This window comes from Balaenoptera musculus, chromosome 15 (assembly GCF_009873245.2).
Source record: "Balaenoptera musculus isolate JJ_BM4_2016_0621 chromosome 15, mBalMus1.pri.v3, whole genome shotgun sequence".
In the NCBI taxonomy this organism is placed as follows: Eukaryota; Metazoa; Chordata; class Mammalia; order Artiodactyla; family Balaenopteridae; genus Balaenoptera; species Balaenoptera musculus.
The window spans coordinates 65,676,790-65,697,187 of record NC_045799.1 but is presented as its reverse complement, the minus strand read 5'-3'; the positions used below and the strand labels follow the sequence as shown (position 1 = coordinate 65,697,187).

Below are 20,398 nucleotides of genomic sequence, written 5' to 3'. Positions count from 1 at the left end.
GTGGGGGCGGGGGGGTGATTTGTTGCAGAGAAAAGCCATGCCATCCCTAGGGAAGGTACCACATAATATGTTAAATCAGTGATGAAAGGTTTACCAATTGTCTGGTTAAATTGTGGAGTATTTATACAATAGAACATTCTACAGTTGTTAAGAAAAAACAAGCTCCTGGACTGTACTGTCCAATAGCACTTTTTGTTATGATAGAAATTTCTATGCTGAGCTGTCCACTATTGTATCCTCTAGCCCTGTGTGGCTGTTGAGCACTTGAAGCATGACTAGTGCAACTGAGGCCCTGAGTGTTTTTCACTGAGGTATAATTGACTTATAATGTTGTATTAGTTTTAGGTTTACAATGTTAATGATTTGATGTTTGTATATGGTGAACTGATCAGCACAAGTCTAGTTAACATCTCTTACCCTACGTGGTTACAAGACTATTTTTTCTTGTGATGAGAACTTTTAAGATCTACTCCCTTAGCAACTTCAAATATGCAACACAGTAAGTCCCCTACATACGAACCTTCAAACTGGAAACTTTCAAAGATGTGAACGTGTGTTTGCATGTCCAGTCACATAAGTAAGTAAGTTAGTTCATGTGTCTGGCATACATTGTCACGTGCGTGCATCATCTACAAGTGGTTGTGCTTTTGTGTACTTTACTGTGCAGTACTGTATAGAGGACAGTAGTACAGTATCTTTATTTCAAGCCCAGGATGTCTGGAAGCAAGCGTAAAAGCAGTGGTGATGTAGCTGGTACTACTGTACTTTTCAAGGTACTGTACTGTAAGATTAAAAATGTTTTCTTTATTTTTTGTGTTTGTTTTTTATATATTATTTGTGTGAAAAGTATTATAAACATATTACAGTACAGTACTATATAGCCAATTGTGTTAGTTGGGTACCTAGGCTAACTTCATTGGACTTACAAACAAATTGGACTTACGAACGTGCTCTCGGAATGGAATTCATTCGTGTATGTGGGGGATTTACTGTACAGTATTATTAGCTATAGTCTGGAACTGAATTTTTAATTTAATTAAAATTTAAATTTAAATACCTACATGTGGCTAGTGGTTACCAAATTGGACAGCACAGTTCCAGGATATATTGTAGGTGAAGAAAGGAAGGTCAGAACTGTGTGCATATCATGTTCCCATTATAAAAGAGAGGGGGAGAACATATGCATATTGGCTTATGCATGCATAGATCTCCGGGAGAGGGAGAACGGAGACCGAGGACAAGGTATGGAGGAAGACTTTCACTAATATATTCTTATATACCTATTGAATTTTATGTCATGTGAATTGTTTCCTGTTCAAAAATCAAATAAAGTCAATTTAAAAGTAGTGATCAATCCACACTTTCAAATGGAATCAGTAATAAAGGACATTCATCTTCTTTCCTGTTTGCTGTGATAGGGTTTTAAATAGGGGTGACATATATTTTCTCAGCTCAGGTAACAGTCATCATACAAAGGATAAACACCTTCTTATCCATAACCACTGGGCTCAGAGCTATACACTTGGCTGAACCCTCCCTTTCCTCTCCTTGCTTGAGGGAAACCGCCCTGGATATAGTAATTATCATTTACAGAATGTAAGCAAGAAGGAAGGGGAGAAGAGATTGCTAAACCCCATACCTACTGGCCTGGAGCTATGTTTTTAGGCAGAGAGATCTTTTATTTTATAAAATAAAAATATTTTATAATATTTCTTATAATATTTTAAAAAATATTTTATAATATTTCTTCTTCTTCCTCTCTCCTCCTCCCACTAAGTGCCCATTCACCAACCTTTCTTACCTGGTCTTATCATTCTGCACAAGTATTCTGTCTGCAGTTGGTGCTGAACAGAAGACTGTGACGGGAAACTTGCAAAGTATCTGCAATTTAGAAGAAGTGGTCTTACCACAATTTTTAGTAAGTGCCTAAATGTCTATGGTAGATACAGCACAACTTAAAACATTGTTTATTCTAACGTAAACACACTCACACCTTTGCTCTGTATATCTTTTCAGGCTTATTGATTTTACAGACGTGAAATACTTTAAATCATGTTGTCTACTCTGATTTCCGCAAGTTACTTTATTCACCAGTCCTGTCAGTGGCAGTGCTAATGCATTTCTAAATGTTGACCTCTTCTGCTCTGCCTTACTTGCAAGACGGAAGTTGGCTCAAACCGTGGCAAATAATGTGCAAATACACATGCTCCCTGGATCCATGGAGAATAAACACTACTCCATGCAGATTTTGCCCAGACTGTGTCTGAGGTATTCCACATGACATCCGAAGGGGTCAAATCCAGCCAGAACCTGGGTAAACAAAGAATAGACTTTATATATATATATATATGAAAACAAATTTAAAATAACAATAAAGGAATCATCACCTTTGTAGCACTGACACTTCAAGCTACAGTTCTGTGAGAGTACCTTCCATTTATAGATAATCCTAAACCGAAACTGCTGTGGATGTGTCCGGTCACTTTAGGAGATCCACTTGTTCCGCTGGTGAAGAAAATGGCCATCATCTCATTGTGTTTTATCTTCACACAGGTGTTGTTGTCACTGGCATGTCTATGAAGGAAGAATTACAATGATTCTGCACATTAAACACAGCATCATATTTTTTGTTTTAGTTTTGATTTTTTCTTGGCTGCACCACACAGCATGAGGGATCTTGGTTCCCCGACCAGGGATCGAACCCATGCCCCCTGCAGTGGAAGCGCAGAGTCTTAACCACTGGACCACCAGGGGAGTCCCAAACACAGCGTCACAGACTGTTACCACAGAGAAGGATTTACTCAGACCTCTTCATCTCATTGATCAGGCCCCAGTGACTTAGGGTGAATTCCAAGGTAAAAGCCATCTCTCTCAGGACCTCCCTGGTGGCACAGTGGTTAAGACCCTGTGCTCCCAGTGCAGGAGGCCCGGGTTTGTCCCTGGTCAGGGAACTAGATGCCACATGCATGCTGCAACTAAGAGTTCACATGCCACAACTAAGGAGCACACTGCAACTAAGACCCGGCGCAACCAAATAAATAAATATTAAAAAAAAAAAAAGCCATCTCTCTCTGCATCTTTTAAGGTGCTTTCCAGAAGCAAACTAAACTTTGTTGTCAATAGCCCATTTATAACAAGTTGACTTCATAGCTTTTTACTGTATAAGGAAGAGTTGAAGCAGTTTAAAAACTCAAGAATTTTATCATACCTCCAACAGAAAGAGGATTCTATGATCTTATAATCATGGATATGTGAAGAAAACTGTGATTTTTAAAAAAATGGGTATGTTAATAGAAGTCATGGCTAATGGTATAAGGCAAGGATCATCAAACTATAGCCCACAGGCCAAATATGGCCTGCCTTCTGTTTTTGCAGATAAAGTTTTATTGGAACACAACCATGTCCATTCTTTTACATATTGTCTGTGACTGCTTTCTACACTATGACAGCAAGGATGAGTAGGTATGATAAGAGACTGCATGGCCTGCAAAGCCTATATATTTACTATCCATCCCTTTTATAAAAAACATTTGCTGACCCCTCAAAAGGATGGTTTTTCTGTTTCCCAAAAAAGAGTCTACATAGTTCTGTATATAGTAAACAATAAGACTGAAGAGGATCTAAGTATCCACCTAGGGAAGGAAGGGCCTCAGTTAAAGAGAAAAAATTTTGGTTCCAAAGGATAATTGGGCTTTGATACATGTCATACATCAGGGTAGCTGAGGGGAAGTAAACTCTGCACATTTGAGTGTCTAAGAAGCATACAGAATTTTATTTGGGAATATTGAGCTGAGAATGAATGAATCAGAAACATCCAGCCATGAGAAATACAGAAAAGCTATTTTTATTTATTTATTTATTTATTTATGGCTGTGTTGGGTCTTCGTTTCTGTGTGAGGGCTTTCTCTAGTTGTGGCAAGCGGGGGTCACTCTTCATCGCGGTGCGCGGGCCTCTCACTATCATGGCCTCTCTTGTTGCGGAGCACAGGCTCCAGACGCGCAGGCTCAGCAATTGTGGCTCATGGGGCCAGCTGCTCCGCGGCATGTGGGATCTTCCCAGACCAGGGCTCGAACCCGTGTCCCCTGCATTGGCAGGCAGATTCTCAACCACTGCGCCACCAGGGAAGCCCAGAAAAGCTATTTTTAAATCCTAACAAAGATAAACCAAATGTTTAGGCTATAATTCCATAATTTTTTTCTTTAAAAAAAGTTAGTACTATAGCTGTGTACCTGTCACTTCTATCATAGATATGGTTGCTCTTGAAACCTAAGGCAGGTTTAGTGTACCAGTCTCTCAGAAGCATTATACCTAGCAGTTAGGAATGTGGGCTCAGAAACCAGACTGCCTAAGTTTGAAACCCAGTTCTGCCAGATCCTAGCATTTGACCTTATTCATCTGTATAATTACAGTTCCTACTCCCTAGGTTGTTGTGATATTTAAATGAGTTAATATATCTGAAGTGCTTGGATTAGTTTTTGGCACATAATCAGTGCCATATAAATGTTAGCTATTGTGCAATTATAGCATTATTTTTATTAGAACAGAATTTGGCCTTTGATAACTCAATAAATGTTAACTATTTTAGAAGAGGTAGGAACAAGTCCATAGTTGCCAGCATGCTCCAAAATCATTGAGTAAAGGTAGGAAGCTCATTCCAGAAAGGGAATTTGCTGTCACCCTAAAGCTAAAATATAACCAATACTTGGCGAGATTTCCAAGTGACCCCTGGAAGCACCCCAGAGCAGGGCTTGAACGTCAGTATAATTCAGTTTTATAATTGCATCCATTAAATATTCTTCATACTATAACCTGATAGAAATGTTACTGTCAGCAAGGGAATGATGCAGCCTACAAAGAAGGATTGACTGTGATCAGTTCCCCTGGGAGATAACAGCTCTGTGGTTGATGCTGTGATGCACCTCCTAGATCCTGCTGCAGGATTTCAAACATACTCCCTCCAGGTGCTGGGATCCTTCTTTAGATACTATCTTGACTGAAGACAGCTGCCTTGCTCAAGGTCATGCCTCCTAAGGACAGCGCATACCCAGTTACTGATCAGCATAGGACCTCTTGCTTTAGCTGGGCAGAGCTTTGAAGGGCTATCCAAACTCCAGAGATCTCAGTAGGCTGGCTGAGGGCTTTTTTGGAAGTACAATCCCACATCTTTCCCTTTCTTTCACAGGTGTTTAATGCAAGATAACTCCTCAACAAACTTCTTACACAACTAATCTCTGTCTTAGGGTGTGCTTCCTTGAGATCCCAACCTATGAAAAACACTGCCAGCTCCTTATTGCCTCAGAGCTTTGCACTATAAGTGCAGGAATGATCACCAGTTGTTCCCTTTGTCTATTGTTTTAATTTTCATTTTTCTGGTCAGTCATGGATTGACTGTCTTATCAATGTTGCGTTTCTTCTTGGGAAGCTGTTCTACAACAATTATGGCTACTCACTTCTCCCACCCCTCTCTGGGGCTCTGAGACACAATTAGCTTGGAGTGCAGATTTTCACATTTAGATGCAACACCATCTACTGCTGGAGCTAAAACATCATTAGTACTAATGCACTTTGCTTTTGAAGATTGTAGTCGGTAGAGGATGTCTTTCTGGGTCATCTGAGTGGTTCCTGGTTTAAAGCTGTCCCTAAAGGAGAAGAAAAGAAAATGTTTAGAAAGGATTTCCTTCACCATGTTAGGGTAGTGTACATAACTCATGTACATTCTGTATTTCTCAGAGTGAGTTAGTTGGTTTTCTAGGCAAGGTATCTGTCTTCCTTTCATTATTATGCTTTTGCCTTTCAAGGGATCTCAAAGTCTATGACCCTTTTGACCTAACATGAAAGGGTATTAAATCCTGGATAATTATCTTCTATCTGGAGACCATTCATAACATTCAGCTTGAAGAGGGTTTCGATTGAAAAGTAATATTACCCAACATTTATTTAGTACTTTTGAGTGCCAGGTGCTATTTAAGTGTTTTGCATGTTTTAACATTTAATCCCTACCAAAAAACACAAAACTCAGAAGCTATTGTCAACTAAAAAGAAAATACACAACATAAAAGTTGAGCATTATGTTTTATTGGGAGGACTTTCTCAGGATGTAAGCCCGGGAGTAGCCTCTCAGATAGCTCTGAGGGACTGCTCCGGAGGGTGAAGGGAGAAGCCAGGATATATAGGGGTGGTTTTTACAACAAAAACCAGATAGTTGGAAGATCAAAAGATTACTGTTAATTAAAGAAAACCTGACATCTCAAGTTAATGAATTTAGCGCTTTTCTATGTATGGGAAGATGCAAGAGTCTGGGCTTACTGAAATCACTCCTTTGATAGGCACCTCCACTGTCCAGGGCCAAGATCCTCTTCTTTCCCATCCTGAGTTCCCTCAGGGCTTTACCATCAGGGGCAGCTACAGTGGCTGATGGATTGATGGCCGCAACATCCTTTGTTTGCTGATATAGCAGGTGGCATTCTTACTCCACCCTATAAATAATATGCCCAAGATCACTGAAGTAGCAAGTGGCAGTGCATGGACTGAGCCCTGCAGCCTGACTTCAGAGCTGTACATTTAACCACTTCAGTTCAGTGCCTCTTAAAACATACATGGATATTTTATGGTTTCTTTCCAAAGAGAAGGGTTGAGGCATTTATCTCTTCTGTGCTTCTACTCCCACCTGCTGTAAATTACACTGTAAGGCGTAGTGTAATGGTTAAAAGTGTGTCCTGGAGCCAGACACTCTTAGTGCTTGGCCTTGAGCAAGACTACTTCACCTCTGGGATTCTCAGGTTCTGCATCTGTAGAATGGGGATTATAATAACACTATCTTCTTTATAGGATTATTAAGGATTAAATGAGTTAAAATGCATATAGAGCTTAGAACAGTACTGAATAAAATTTAGCTATTATTTTCTCTAAGGATTAATGGACTTTCAAGAATATATCTATATCTGAATCATATTTCTATCTCTGTCTGTATCTGTGTTCCAGATTCCACCACTCAAATTCCAGACCTTCAAGTAGGGGTGGAAGGCATTTAGTTTATAATGGTTTTTCCTCTTCCTGGTGACACAGCAGGCAAGGAAGTTTGAAGAACATATGTCTGGTCATTCCTGGACTCTTTATTTATTTAAAACTTTTTATTTATTTTTAAATTTTTGGCTGTGTTGGGTCTCCGTTGCTGCGTGTGGGCTTTCTGTAGTTGCGGTGAGTGGGGTCTACTCTTCGTTGCAGTGCGTGGGCTTCTCATTGCGGTGGCTCCTCTTGTTGCGGAGCACGGGCTCTAGGCGCCTTGGGCTTCAGTAGTTGTGGTACACAGACTCAGTAGTTGTGGCTTGTGGGCTCTCGAGCGCAGGCTCAGTAGTTGTGGTGCACGGGCTTAGTTACTCCACGTCATGTGGGATCTTCCCGGACCAGGGATCAAACTCGTGTCCCCTGCACTGGCAGGAGGATTCTTAACCACTGCACCACCAGGGAAGCCCCATTCCTGGACTCTTGACACTGGCTCATCTTTCCATTTTGGAAAGGACAAGTCCCTCCCATGGAGTCCTTCAAGAAACAGACAACCAGGACCAAAACACAAGGTTCTTTAGAATATCTTCCCTTTCTAAACAAAGCAATGCAGCAATTTTTATGAGGCTTTAACTCCAAGGTTATTCCTTAGAGATGTTGCACCTAGAGATAAGTAGTAAGCCTGCCATGGCCAACACCTTTCCATAATTTAAAGGCACTTACAACAAACCCACTGTTGACATTTCATGACCAAGAAGAAGTACTTTATTTAAGCACATTACCCTTAGATAATTAAGTTCTGCCAATACATAATTCCTAAAATATCTTTAAAGGAATCTATTAACAGTGATCAGTCTTACCTATTAAACCCCTTCCTATCCAAATTATCATTTGGGAAGCATTACACTGTTTACTTTAAATATAAAACAATCTTTTGGTATTGCTCTGGAGTGATGTCCTAGATGATTATGTAACAGGGAAGAACCAATTCTGACTCCATGTTGGATCTGTTTCTTTAACTTTTGCTTTTCGTTGCTTTTGTTATTATAATCACTGTCTATAGCTGTAAGCACACATAATGGCCTGCCACAGGGAACCCTGCCCCCCTGCCTGACTGTTAAACTAAAGTGCCTTTGTTTGGCTCACAGAGAGACACTCTGACCCTGCCCACCTGTGAATGGCTGCAGAAAGGAAGAAATTAACACATCCCCTCCCCACTGCAGGCCATTGGAGGAGATGTTTTGCAAGATAAATGGCCTTTTTACTTTACTTCCTCACCTCACCCCCCTCCCTGTTCTTTAAAAGAAACTGGCATCCAGACCCCAATAAGATGGTTTTTTGGGGACCATAGTCCGCCATATTCTCCATCTGCCAGCTTTCCGAAAAAAGTCTCTATTAGTTGCCTCAACACCTCATCTCCTGATTTATTGGCCTGTCCTGCAGTGAGCAGAGCAAGCTTGGACTCAGTAACAATTATAAATACAGTGGATACCTGTATTCATTAAAAAAATATATTGAAGCCTACTATGTGGTGGACACTTTTCTAAGTGCTAAGGATACTGTAGAAAACAAATGGACAGAGGTGCCTGCCCTCATTCTAGACAGACTGGAAACATACAATATCAGATGATAATAAATTTGTTTAAAAAAATAAAGAATGAGCACTTTGGGTGAAGGTAGGGGCAGGAGCTGTTCTAGATAGGTTGGCTGGGGATGGCCTCTCTGAGGAGGATACCTACTAATATTTAAGTTTCATGTAAAAAAAAAAAATGTTCAAAACTTACAGAAATGAAATGCCCATTTCTGTTTCACAGTTGTTATTTTGTATAAATGTATAGACATCATATATCTTTTCAAATTAGTGTTTTTATGTTCTTCAGGTAAATACCCAGAAGTGGAATAGTTGGGTCATATGGTAGTTCTAAATTTTTTGAAGAATCTCCATACTGTTTTCCATAGTAACTGCACCAATTTACAGTACCACCAACAGTGTATGAGGGTTCCTTTTTCTCCACATCCTCTCCAACATTTGTTATTCCTTGTCTTTTTGATAATAGTCATTCTAATAGGTGTACAGTGATGTCTTACTGTTGTTTTGATTTTTTAAATTAGATTTTATTGGAGTATAACTGCTTAACAATGTTGTGTTAGCTTCTACTGCACAGCAAAATGAATCTGCCATACATATACATATATCCTCTGCCTTTTGGATTTCCCTCCCATTTAGGACACCGCAGTGCATTAAGTGGAGTTCCCTGTGCTATACAGTATGTTCCCCTCAGTTGACTATTTTATACATAGTTATCAATAGTGTATGTGTGTCAGTCCCAATCTCCCCATTCCTCCCACCCCACCCATTTCCCCCTTGGTATCCATACATTTGGTCTCTATGTCTGTGTCTCTATTTCTGCTTTGCAAATAAGGTCATCTATACCATTTTTTTCTAGATCCACATATATGCATTAATATATGTAGGTGTCTGCGGCTTCATCCAGATGCAGCCCATCACTGTGTCTTTTCCCTGTTATGGTTGCCCTAGATGTAGTGCCACGCTGTGGTGTGGAGTGAGGGGGAGCCGGTCAGCTTGGGCTGGGGTGTGCAGTGAGGTGGTCTCACAAAACCTGATAGCCACTAGGGTAGACCTCTCTCTGTCCTGCCTGCGGGCAAACCAGCACCTGTGCGCTCCTCACAAGGAAAATCCAAGCTTCTCCAGACTTTCTCTCTGTCCCAGTGGCTCTCCGAGCAGCCAGTGGGTCTTGTCTCCTCCACATAGGTCCCCAGGGCTGAGGTGACCAGTCTGTGGCTTGACCTACTCACTCCCTAGGGCAGGTGTCTACCCAAGCAATCTCCCTTTTCCTCTAAGTTCCCTCCCAGGGGTACAGGTCCCAACCCAATCCCTTTTTTTCCCATCCTCCCCAATTGTGTGTGTGTCTTTCTTACAGCCTTGGTTGTACAGGAGTCCTTCTGTCAGTTTCCAATTAGTTTTCAGTGAGAATTGTTCCACATGTAGATGTATTTTCGATGTGTTCAGGTGGGAGATTAGTGCCATGTACACTTACTCCACCATCTTCAAGAAGTTCTCAACATTTCTTGTAAGGCAGGTGTAGTGGTGAATCCCCTCAGCTTTAGTTTGCCTGGGAAAGCCTTTATTTCTCCTTTATATCTGAAGGATAACTTTGCTGGATAGAGTATTCTTGGCTGACAGTTTGTATCTTTAAATATTTTGAGTATGTCATTTCACTCTCCTCTGGCCTGTAGAGTTTCTGCTGAGAAATCTGCTAATAGTCTAGTGGGGGTTCCTTTTAGGTTACTGTCTTTTTTCCCTGGCTGCCTTTAAAATTCTTTCTTTTTCATTGACTTTTGACAGTTTTCTATAATGTGTTTTGGTTAAGGTTTTTTGGCATTGAGGTAATTAGCTTCCTGGTAATTAACTTCCTGGACTTGTACGTAATTGAGGTAATTAGCTTCCTGGACTTGTAATACAGTTGCTTCCCCAGGTTTGGGAAGTTCTAACTATTATTTCTTTAAATAAACTCTCTGTTCGCTTCTCGCTCTCATCTCCTTATGTTGCCTTTCCTAATGGAATGAGATGGTTCTCTTAGAAAGTATTCATTAAAAAAAAAACAACAAAACTTAGTTTTCTCTCCTCTCCATCCTGGATCATTTCTAGATTTCTGTACTCATGCTTGCTGATTCTTTCTTCCATATGGTCTGCTCTATTTCCAATGCTTTCTATTGTATTCTTTATATCATTTATTGAGTTCTTTGGCTCCAGAATTTCTATTTGTTTCCTTTTTAGAGGTTCAGTCTTTTCGTAAAATATTCCTTCTGCTCATTAATTTTATTCCTGAGCTCATTGAAATGACTTTCTGAGTTTTCTTTTTCTTTTCTTTTTTTTTTTAACATCTTTATTGGAGTATAATTGCTTTACAATGGTGTGTTAGTTTCTGCTTTATAACAAAGTGAATCAGTTATACATATACTTATGTCCCCACGTCTCTTCCCTCTTGCATCTCCCTCCCTCCCACCCTCCCTATCCCACCCCTCTAAGTGGTCACAAAGCACCGAGCTGATCTCCCTGTGCTATGCGGCTGCTTCCCGCTAGCTATCTATTTTACGTTTGGTAGTGTATATATGTCCATGCCACTCTCTCACTTTGTCCCAGCTTACCCTTCCCCCTCCCCGTATCCTCAAGTCCATTCTCTAGTAGGTCTGCGTCTTTATTTCCCATCTTGCCCCTAGGTTCTTCATGACAATTTTTTTTTTTTTTTTAGATTCCATATATATGTATTAGCATACGGTATTTTTTTTTTTTCTCTTTCTGGCTTACTTCACTCTGTATGACAGCTATTTTTAATTCTCTATCAGATTGCAATCTTCCGTGAGTTTAAGTTTGGTTTCTAGAGAACTGTCACTTTCTTTCCTGATACCTTGCCACTGTGCTTTTTCACAGTGCCTGATGACTTGTTCCTCTGCCCACCCATTTGAAGGCGTGAACACATTTCTTATTAGGTAAGATTTGTTTACTTTCATTCTAACGATTCAACAGGTTGGTAATTAGAGGACTTTCTTTTGTTTTCCAGTAGGTGGCACTATAGCACAAGTCTTTGGTTTCCCTAACCTGACCTGCCCATGACTGTATTGTCGAATCAGTATTTTCCACCCTTCACCACCCCTGCCAGAGGTGTCACTGGAGCCCTCATTGTCTCTGCTTGTGCCTTTGGGGTCCTTGGTGCCTTGCTGCTACCAGTGTTGCTGCTGTCGCTCAGGTCACCCCTGGGGCACCAGGATGGCAGGCACCTCTGCCACATCTGGGGTTGTTGGGCTTGTCAGGTTTGCGGGCACTATGGCCTTGGGCAAGGCAGCTGGAGTCTTGGGCACCACTGTGGCTGGTGGGGCCAGGGTCGCAGGCCCTTCTGCTGCTGCTGCCTGGTTCCCTTTGGCTGCATGTGCTGCCTCAGCTGGGAAGCTGGAGTTGTGTGCACCACCTCCCCTGCTACCACTGGGTTCTTCTGGGGCTGTGTGTTCATCCACTGATGGGCTGGAGGGCCAGGATTACGGCACCCCCTCCACTGTTCCCTCGATTCCACCTCCTATGTGCCATTCCACCCACCTTCAGATGTACAGATATGTGGATCTCTCTGGTGTCCCGGTGTACTGAGCAGAGGAACCTTTCTAGAGTTATATATGTTTTACTAGTTGTAAATTGAAGGGGAGAAACAAAGGAAACATCTCACATTGCCATGATGCTGACTTCCCCCACCTAGATGACTTTTAAAAAATTTTTATTGGAGTATAGTTGATTTTTAAGAACTGTTCCTATTTCAAAATTTTGTAAAACTTCTAGAAAGTTCTAGAGAGTGCACTGGGCTCTACACTGACTTTCTGAATGCCTTTGGGCAAATGACAATGTTCCTTTTCCCCCATCTATGAAAGCTTTGCCTTCCCTGTTTATAAAATGAGACTTTCCCTTCCTAATCATAAGCCTCTTGTGAAGATAAAATGAGCAAATGAGTGAACGTTTATTATAATTTCAGAGGGACCACGTACATTATAGAAACTTCTTCAAGACCTGTAGGCTGAGATTGGGTGTTATACTAGCTTTTTGTGGTAAATACTACTTAAAGGAACAAATTCTTGGCAATTAATATTTTTTAATAATTATATACTGAGGGTTCTGTTGTAAAGGGATTTGGCCTACAATACATACAAAAGAGTTTGAAAACTAAAATGTGATATGAGTTTGTTGTTGGCACTGGGGACTATAGAGCATATCTCTCTGAGAACTTGGAAATAACAGAAATAGATTGCCTTCCAGGAGCTAAACTTTAAACTTAACATAAAATAGATTAGAACAGAGATATTTATAGTCAGTGTAAACAGACATAATGATTCACAGAGAAGCAAGATTAAACCATACCCTGATATATGATATATTAATATAGAATTGGTCTCAGAAAGGGATATTGCAGCCACAGAACATAGAAAAAGGAGACTTACTAGGGCAAATCCTGACAGTACTCATCCAAGCCTATCTAGAGGAGAAGTCTCTGTTAGGGGATTTCACTTATTATCGTCCCTGGGATGAGGTCGCCCCTAGCCAGTACCTACATTCACACTGGACGGTTTTGATTTTCTCAAATCTACAAATTATCTCTTGCATTAGGACCTTTGTAGAAACTTTTCCATTTGCCTAGAATGCTCCCATTACCCATGCCTTCTCCCACTGGCTGACTCATCCCTCAGGTTTCAGCTTAAATATCCCCCGACCTTCTCTCAGTCTATAGTGATACTGCTCTTATACATTCTGATGGCTCCTGTGTTATTTCCTTTATAGCACTTGTCACACTATGTGTTTACATGACTCATGACTCTCTCTCCCACTGGACCCTAAACCCTGCAGCTCCTAAAACTTAGCAGGTGCCCAGTAAACACTTATTGCTTGAAAGGATTGTGGGTATAAAGAGATGGGTGGATGAACTGGGCTTTCAAACCCCAGTGCCAATAAATTGAATTATGAAAGTTACTTGTTTTGTCCACTAAACAAACTTCTGGCTAAATTTTTTCTTCTCATGTAGGTCTGTTAACAGGGAGAGAGGGGGCTACTCATGCCAGTCTTTTGGCCCTTTCAGGCAAATTAATAATTTGGTAATATCATTTTATATACCCTGTATCATAAACATGGTAATGAGAGGCCTCCCTCAAGATGCAGAGCTCCACTCCCCACACACTAACATAAGCCGATTAGTGACCAGTGGCCAGATCGCCTCAGTTTACCAAGGTCTCATCATTCTCCGGGCCCCCAGTAAGATAGAGGCTCACTTCCTCTAGCTCGGTGGTTCTCAAACTTGAACATGTATCAGAATCACCTGGAGGGCTTATTAAAACAGAGATTTCTGGGTTTTGTATATCTCTACCCTAGTTTTAGATCCAGTAAATCTTGGGCAGAGCTGAAGAACTTACATTTCTCCAAGTTCCCAGTAATTCTGATTTCAAATGCTATATTTTAATATTATCCCTTTTCAGTACTATGTACTTTTCCTTTTTTGAAAGCACAGTAACAGTTATCTCACTACTCTCCCCTTTAGTAATGCATTTCCAAACATTTTAAGACTCCTCCTAAGACACTGTTCAATTATACATTTTTCTTTTTTTATTGCAAAAAATACCAACTGTGCAACAGAATTCATGTAGTGTATATCTACAATTTCCTTTAAAAAATATGAAAATAAGAATTATCTACCATCTAGCTTAAAAAAGAGAATTTAACAATATGTTTGATGCCCTCTGTGTGCTCTACCCCAAATTATCAGGTAGCCATGATCCAGAATATTGTGTTAACCATTCCTTTGCCTTTCTTTATCATTTTATCACATATGTATATAGCCCTATGTAATACATAAACAACTTGCAAATATTTAAATTAGCTAAGGTTTATTAAAAGGGAAAAATTATTAGGAAACTCCAACTATGAGCTCATTTCTTATTCTGCCCTGAAGACTAGCACTAGTAGTATATTAGATTTACCATTTATTGCCTCCCTCTCATTCTCTCTTCTAAGAGAATCTGCCTTCCTTCTGCCCACAGCCCCAGTAACCAAGCTTTATCAGTTGAAGCTGCCTCTGATAACTTCTGATTGGCCTAACCCAAGCTGTGCCAATCAGATTCTGCCCTAAATTTTAAGAGACTGAGTGGATTAGTGGACGCGACCTACAGTGTTAAGGCCTGAGACATTTGCCTGGCAAATCAAAGCCATGCACCAACCAAGATGAAGAGAAGCAATGTGTTAGCAAGAAAGAAGAGGTAAAAGGAGCAGGTGATTTTTTTTTTTTTGGAGCAGGTGCTTGAGAAAGGCACAGGCAAGGCAAGAGGCCCTGTGGCTTCAGAGCAAAAGAGACAGAGACAGAAGCTGCCTGATGAATAGCCTATTCTCTTGCAGAGGCCAGTTTTTCTTTCTGCACTTTTTTCCCCGGTAAGATTCTCCAGTAGATGTTCAATACTTCTCCTTCATTATTGAATTAATATGAATGGATTTCTGGTCCTGGCCATCAAATAGTCTGTTACTAAGACAGTGAGCTTAAGCAGCATTCATGAAAGCAGTCATTTTGTTAAAAAAAACTGTGCAAAAGTGGACTGTGCAACTCCAGTGTATAATTTATATGTACACATATATGAGATTAGAGCATATAGCTCTCCTCAAATGCCAATGATTATAATAAATTAAGAATGGTTACTTAACATAATGACTTATTATGATAATAATGATGTTAATTCAACAAATATTTCACTGAGACTTACTGTATGCCAATCTTTGGATGCATAGAGATGAATATATCAGGCATTGCGTTTTAGGAGCTTTCATAGTCCTATGAGAATGACAGATTTATAAACAAATAGTATCGCCAGACAATACTGTATAGGTTAAAATAGAAACACATGTGTATTTCTTTGGGGGATCCCAAAAAAGAAAGCATCTAGACTGGGACATCAGGGTGGGGCTGCTGAGAAGGTGACATTAGAGCTGAGACTTTAAAGTCTAATAGAAGTTGTCCAGGTGGTTAGGTGTGAATGAAAGGCTTTCTAAGCATAGGAAATAGTGTGCACAAAATCAAGGAGATGAGAAAGATCACAAACTTTATAGGAAACCATTTGACATGGTTGGAGCAGAGTATGAGGGTGGGGAAATGAGAAAAATAAAGGGAAGATAGCTAGAGCCTTCCATGACACACCTAAGGAAGTTCAGATTTTATCTGGTAGGCAACAGGGAGTTATTACATAATATCAAGCAGCAAAATAAAAGGATAAAATATGTGCTCTAGAAAGAACACTGGCTATGGAGGATGAATTGGATTGAGGTCGGGTGTGGACACACACAAGACCAGAATTAGAGATTCTTTTGGGAAAATCCACTCAGGAGATGGTAAAGATATGAAGTAAGGCAATGACAATGAAATTGGAGAAGAGGAGGCATGTAGGAAGTCAAATTTACAAGATGTAGGAACTGATTAGGAAGAAGTAGCAGATGCCTGGCTTAGGGCACCAGGTTAATGGTAATTAACCAGGAGACGAATAAAGGTTTGAAACAAAAACTAGGGTGGGTTCCTTGAGTTTGGGACTGATTGAGTTACAGATGACCATGGGTCCTATAGGAGGAGAAAAGCAGTAGGTATAAAGGTGTTCAATTGTTGATTGCCATTCACTTAAACTTTTGGTAAGTGAATGGAATTTCATTATGAAAAACCCAACTCATAGTTTAGGTCAAAAGATATGGCATGTTTCCAACACATTTCCAAGGTTCGTGAGAATAATACTATACTTTGTATAGTTCCTCAAATAATTTGCCAAAATAAATGTCACATGATTACTTATACGTTTTGGAAAATCTCTCATCCACCTTAGTTTAAATATGATCAGATCGCAAACACTACTAGCCTGTTTACAGACAGGCTACATATGCAAACTACCATTCGGGGATCCTGGGCAGAATCACAATTACTCAATCTCCCCTTTGCAGGGCACAGGCTTCTGTAAGTATATTTGCAAATTTCCTTGAAAAAGATCCCAGTTCTTCAAACCCCATCTCACTTCTTCTCCATTTCCATTTATCCACCAGAAGGCTGGATTGGAAGGTCTCTTTCCAGCCTGTGGAAAGACAAATCAGTCATAGATTTAAAGGTGGTTATGCAGCTAAATTCTGTTTCAGCTGACTTAGTGGTATATTTTCTCTGAAGAAAATTCACAGGTCATTAGTTAGGACATACTTGTAGTATTTGGGAATAACTCTGGAGTCCTTGTTTCTAGATGTTGGGAGCCATGTCACTTCTTCCAGCTTACATCATTTCTCATTTAGCCTTTTTCTTTCCATAAAGTTAGAATTCTTGCATCCCTCTGTATTTCTCTCAATGCACTTTCTATGCCTCATTTCCTACCATTTCTTACTCTTGGATTCACTTTTCACTCTACTCCTTTTTGTTTTTTAAAAAATTAACCTATAATCATACATTTTTGTAACCGAGGCTTTTTCAACCATGGAACTCTTAACATGTTGAACCAGATGTCCTGTGCATTTCAGGATATTTAGCAGCACCCCTGGCCTCTACCCATTAGCACACACCCTCCCCCAAGTCATGGCAACAAAATTGTCTCCAGACATTGTCAACTGTCCCTTGGGGGAAAAATCACTCACAGTTAAGAAACTGCAGTCTGACTGGCCCTTGCTCCATACCTTTTCCATATTGGTCCATTGGTCTAGGACATCTTTAGCAAAGTTGAAATACTCTGGAATCTCTAGTTTAAAGTCCTGCTTCATGGATTCATAGTTGGAGAAATCCTGAGGGACTACTGTTCTATAATCTTTATGCAATGCTCTCAAAGAACAAGGAATTGCTAGGCACTGAAAATACTTGGCACGAAGTAATATCTGCATGGTGACAAGAGCTAGCATCAGTCCTGCTGAATGTTTTAGCACTCAGGATTTCTACAGAGACCAACTCATCTAAAAGACAAGCAGAAAGACATGCATTTGTTTCTGGCTTGAAGGTAGCCATGTCTCCAAACAGCTAAGTTTTATTACTGTTAATCATCATAAAATACCATTTTCTGAGAACTCACTATGTTCCAAACACTGTGCTCAGTGTTTTACTTACATACAATTTATCATGAAATCTTCAGCGTAACCCTGTGAAGTGGATACGATTATTGTCTGTTTGCAGATAGAGAAAATGATGAGTAAGAGGTTGTCTCAGTCACCTCTGGCTGCCATAACAAAATGACATAGATTGTGTGGTTTAAACAACAGACATTTATTTCTCACAGTTCTGGAGGCTGGGAAGCCCTAGATCAAGCTGCTGGCTGATTCAGTTATCTGGTGGGAGCTCTGTTCCTGGCTTGCAGATTGTTGCCTTCTCTCTGTGTCCTCACATGGTAGAGAGAGAGAGAGCTCTGGTCTCTCTTCTTCTTCTTGAGAGATACTAATCCCATCAGGGGCCTCACCGTCATGACCTCATCTAAACCTAATACCTTCCAAAGGCCCTATCCCCAAATACCATCACATTGGAGGTTAAGGCTTCAACATAAGAACTGGTTTGGAGGGGGGTACAAGCATTCGGTCTGTAATAGAGGCATTGGTTGGCTTTGAACCCAGAACTGTCTGGTCCCAGCCCATTCTTCTGACTACTAAGGGCTATTACCTCCCATATACATTTCTAAAGAAGTAAGGATCTGGGTCACCCAGTTACTCTCAGTGAAAGCAAAGGGCTAAGCTTTTAATCTAATATCTTTCACCTACCGATTTCAAAAGGAGTGCAGAAATGTTTAGGAGAATGTTTCACAGTGCATAATCCATAGATGAAGAAACTGAGGTAGCTCAGTACCAACTATGCATGAAAGCACTGCCAAAGATCCTCTGGTTTATAGGTTACAGTTCCCATACTCCAAATAGGAGCCCACGCTATCTTTGAGTCCAGGCTTGGAGTTTCTTTACCAGAGATATAATAATAGGGCTTTAGCCTTTAGGACTTTTGTCGGGGAGGCCTCTCTGGGCCACCCAGCCTTCCCGGCTTCTGTGGGAAATCATTTGATCACAATGGCATTTTACTTGGCTGAGGTCTCATAAATGAGGCTGTTTAAAAACACTGTTCTAGGGATTATAGGGTTTTCTCTTTTATACTTTCTGTAATCTTCCAAATTTCCTACAATGAAACACTACTCTCACAATCATTAAATCATGATTTTTAACTGCAATTCTAACTGTATGGTATGTAAGGCAGAGTATCTATGTGGAAGCATTTCTGTATTGATAAATTGCCAAACAATAATTAATAATGACACCAGCCATAAATTTTACCCTAAATGGACCTGGCATTTGGGCATCATTTTGTTGCACCCAATGCATGGGGAGACCTGGGTACTTCTTCTGACTCTCCAACCTATTTGTGTGAGGACCTGACAAGGCAGTGAGATTGAGCCCTCTGAGATCATCTGATTTGAGCCTCCTCATTTTTCACCTGCAAAGAAAACACGGCCCCAGAGAGGGGAAGCAACTTGCTTTAATGTGATATGAGAGAACTAGAATGTTGGTCTTTGAATTTTCTCTTTACTACAGTTCAATAGGATTTCATTAGAGTAGTGATTCTCAACCCTGATTATATATTTGAGTCATGAGGAAAGCTTTATAAATGTACTGATGCTTGGGACATGAAGCAGTTAAATCAGAATCTCTGGGGTTAAGGCCTGGGAATCACATTTTTAAAAATTTCCTCAGAGGATTCTAATGTGCAACCAAGGCAGAGAATCACTGATCTATAGATTATGATCCGTGAACAAGCAGCATCAGCCTCACCTGGAAACTTGTTAGAAATACCCATTTTCAGGCCCCAATTTTACATTTTACCAACATAGAGACTAATAGAACCTCCCTCAGAGAGTCATCCCAAAGATTAATTGAGATAATGCATGCAAAGTGCTTATCATGGTGCCTAGCATATTACTATCCCTTAGAACAGGAGTCAGCAAACTTTCTCTGTACAGGGCCAGATAATAAATATTTTAGGCTTTGTGGGCCCTTTGACCTCTGTTGCAGCAGCTCAGCTCCATTCTGGTTGAGATAGCAGCCACTGACAACACATAAATAAATAGGCGTTAACTGTGCTACTAAAAAAACTAACTATGGCTACTGAAACTTGAATTTCAGGTAATTTTCATGTGTCATGGATTGTTATTCCTCTTTTGATTTTTTCCAAATATTTAAAAATGCAAAAATCATTCTTGTTTCGCAGGTTGTACAAAAGCAAGTGGAGGACTGGATTTAGCCCACAGGCCACAGTTTGCTAATCTTTGCACTAGAATGTAAAGTCTTTGAGGGTATGGGCGTTGTTTGTTATGTTCATGGGAATTATAATAGCATTTGGCCCATAGTAAGTGCTTAATAAATAATTGCTGAATCAGTAAATGACTTTGTCAGAAGGCAGAACTTTTGCACACAGTTTTTGTTTTTTTCCCAATAACTCAGAATTATAGCAGACCTGAGAAGTGCCTCTCCTGCTTTAACCAGAAATGTATGACTACTTGCACTGTTCATATGTGGCTAATTTAGATTAATTTAAATACTATTTAAAAATCAGTTCTTCAGCCACACCAGCTACATTTCAAGGGCTTAACAGCCACATGTGGCCAGTGGCTACCATATACAGGTCAGTGCAGTCACAAAACATTTCTATCATTGCAGAAAATTCTTGTGGATAGTGCTAATCTATATTGATAACAGCTCAGAACTGGAGTGATATGAAACATTAAAATACAGGAAAATTGAGAGGAAGCATTCCCAAGATAAGATTTTTCTAAAAGTTCAGGTTTAGTGAAGTATTACGCGTCACTGTTCTCTTATCTGAGGGCCGT

At 40.2% G+C, this 20,398-nt stretch overlaps 1 protein-coding gene across 1 annotated transcript in view; it reads right to left on the bottom strand.

Moving 5' to 3' along the window:
- ACSM3 (acyl-CoA synthetase medium chain family member 3) overlaps positions 1-17,447 on the bottom strand; it is a 28,342-nt gene extending 10,895 nt beyond the window's left edge. Inside the window, 7 exon segments of the mRNA XM_036826775.1 lie at positions 1,802-1,881; positions 2,154-2,310; positions 2,431-2,574; positions 5,452-5,634; positions 16,429-16,579; positions 16,582-16,645; positions 17,229-17,447. Coding sequence (XP_036682670.1) covers positions 1,802-1,881; positions 2,154-2,310; positions 2,431-2,574; positions 5,452-5,634; positions 16,429-16,579; positions 16,582-16,645; positions 17,229-17,447 — 998 coding nt within the window.
- Between the last annotated feature and the right edge of the window lie 2,951 nt (positions 17,448-20,398).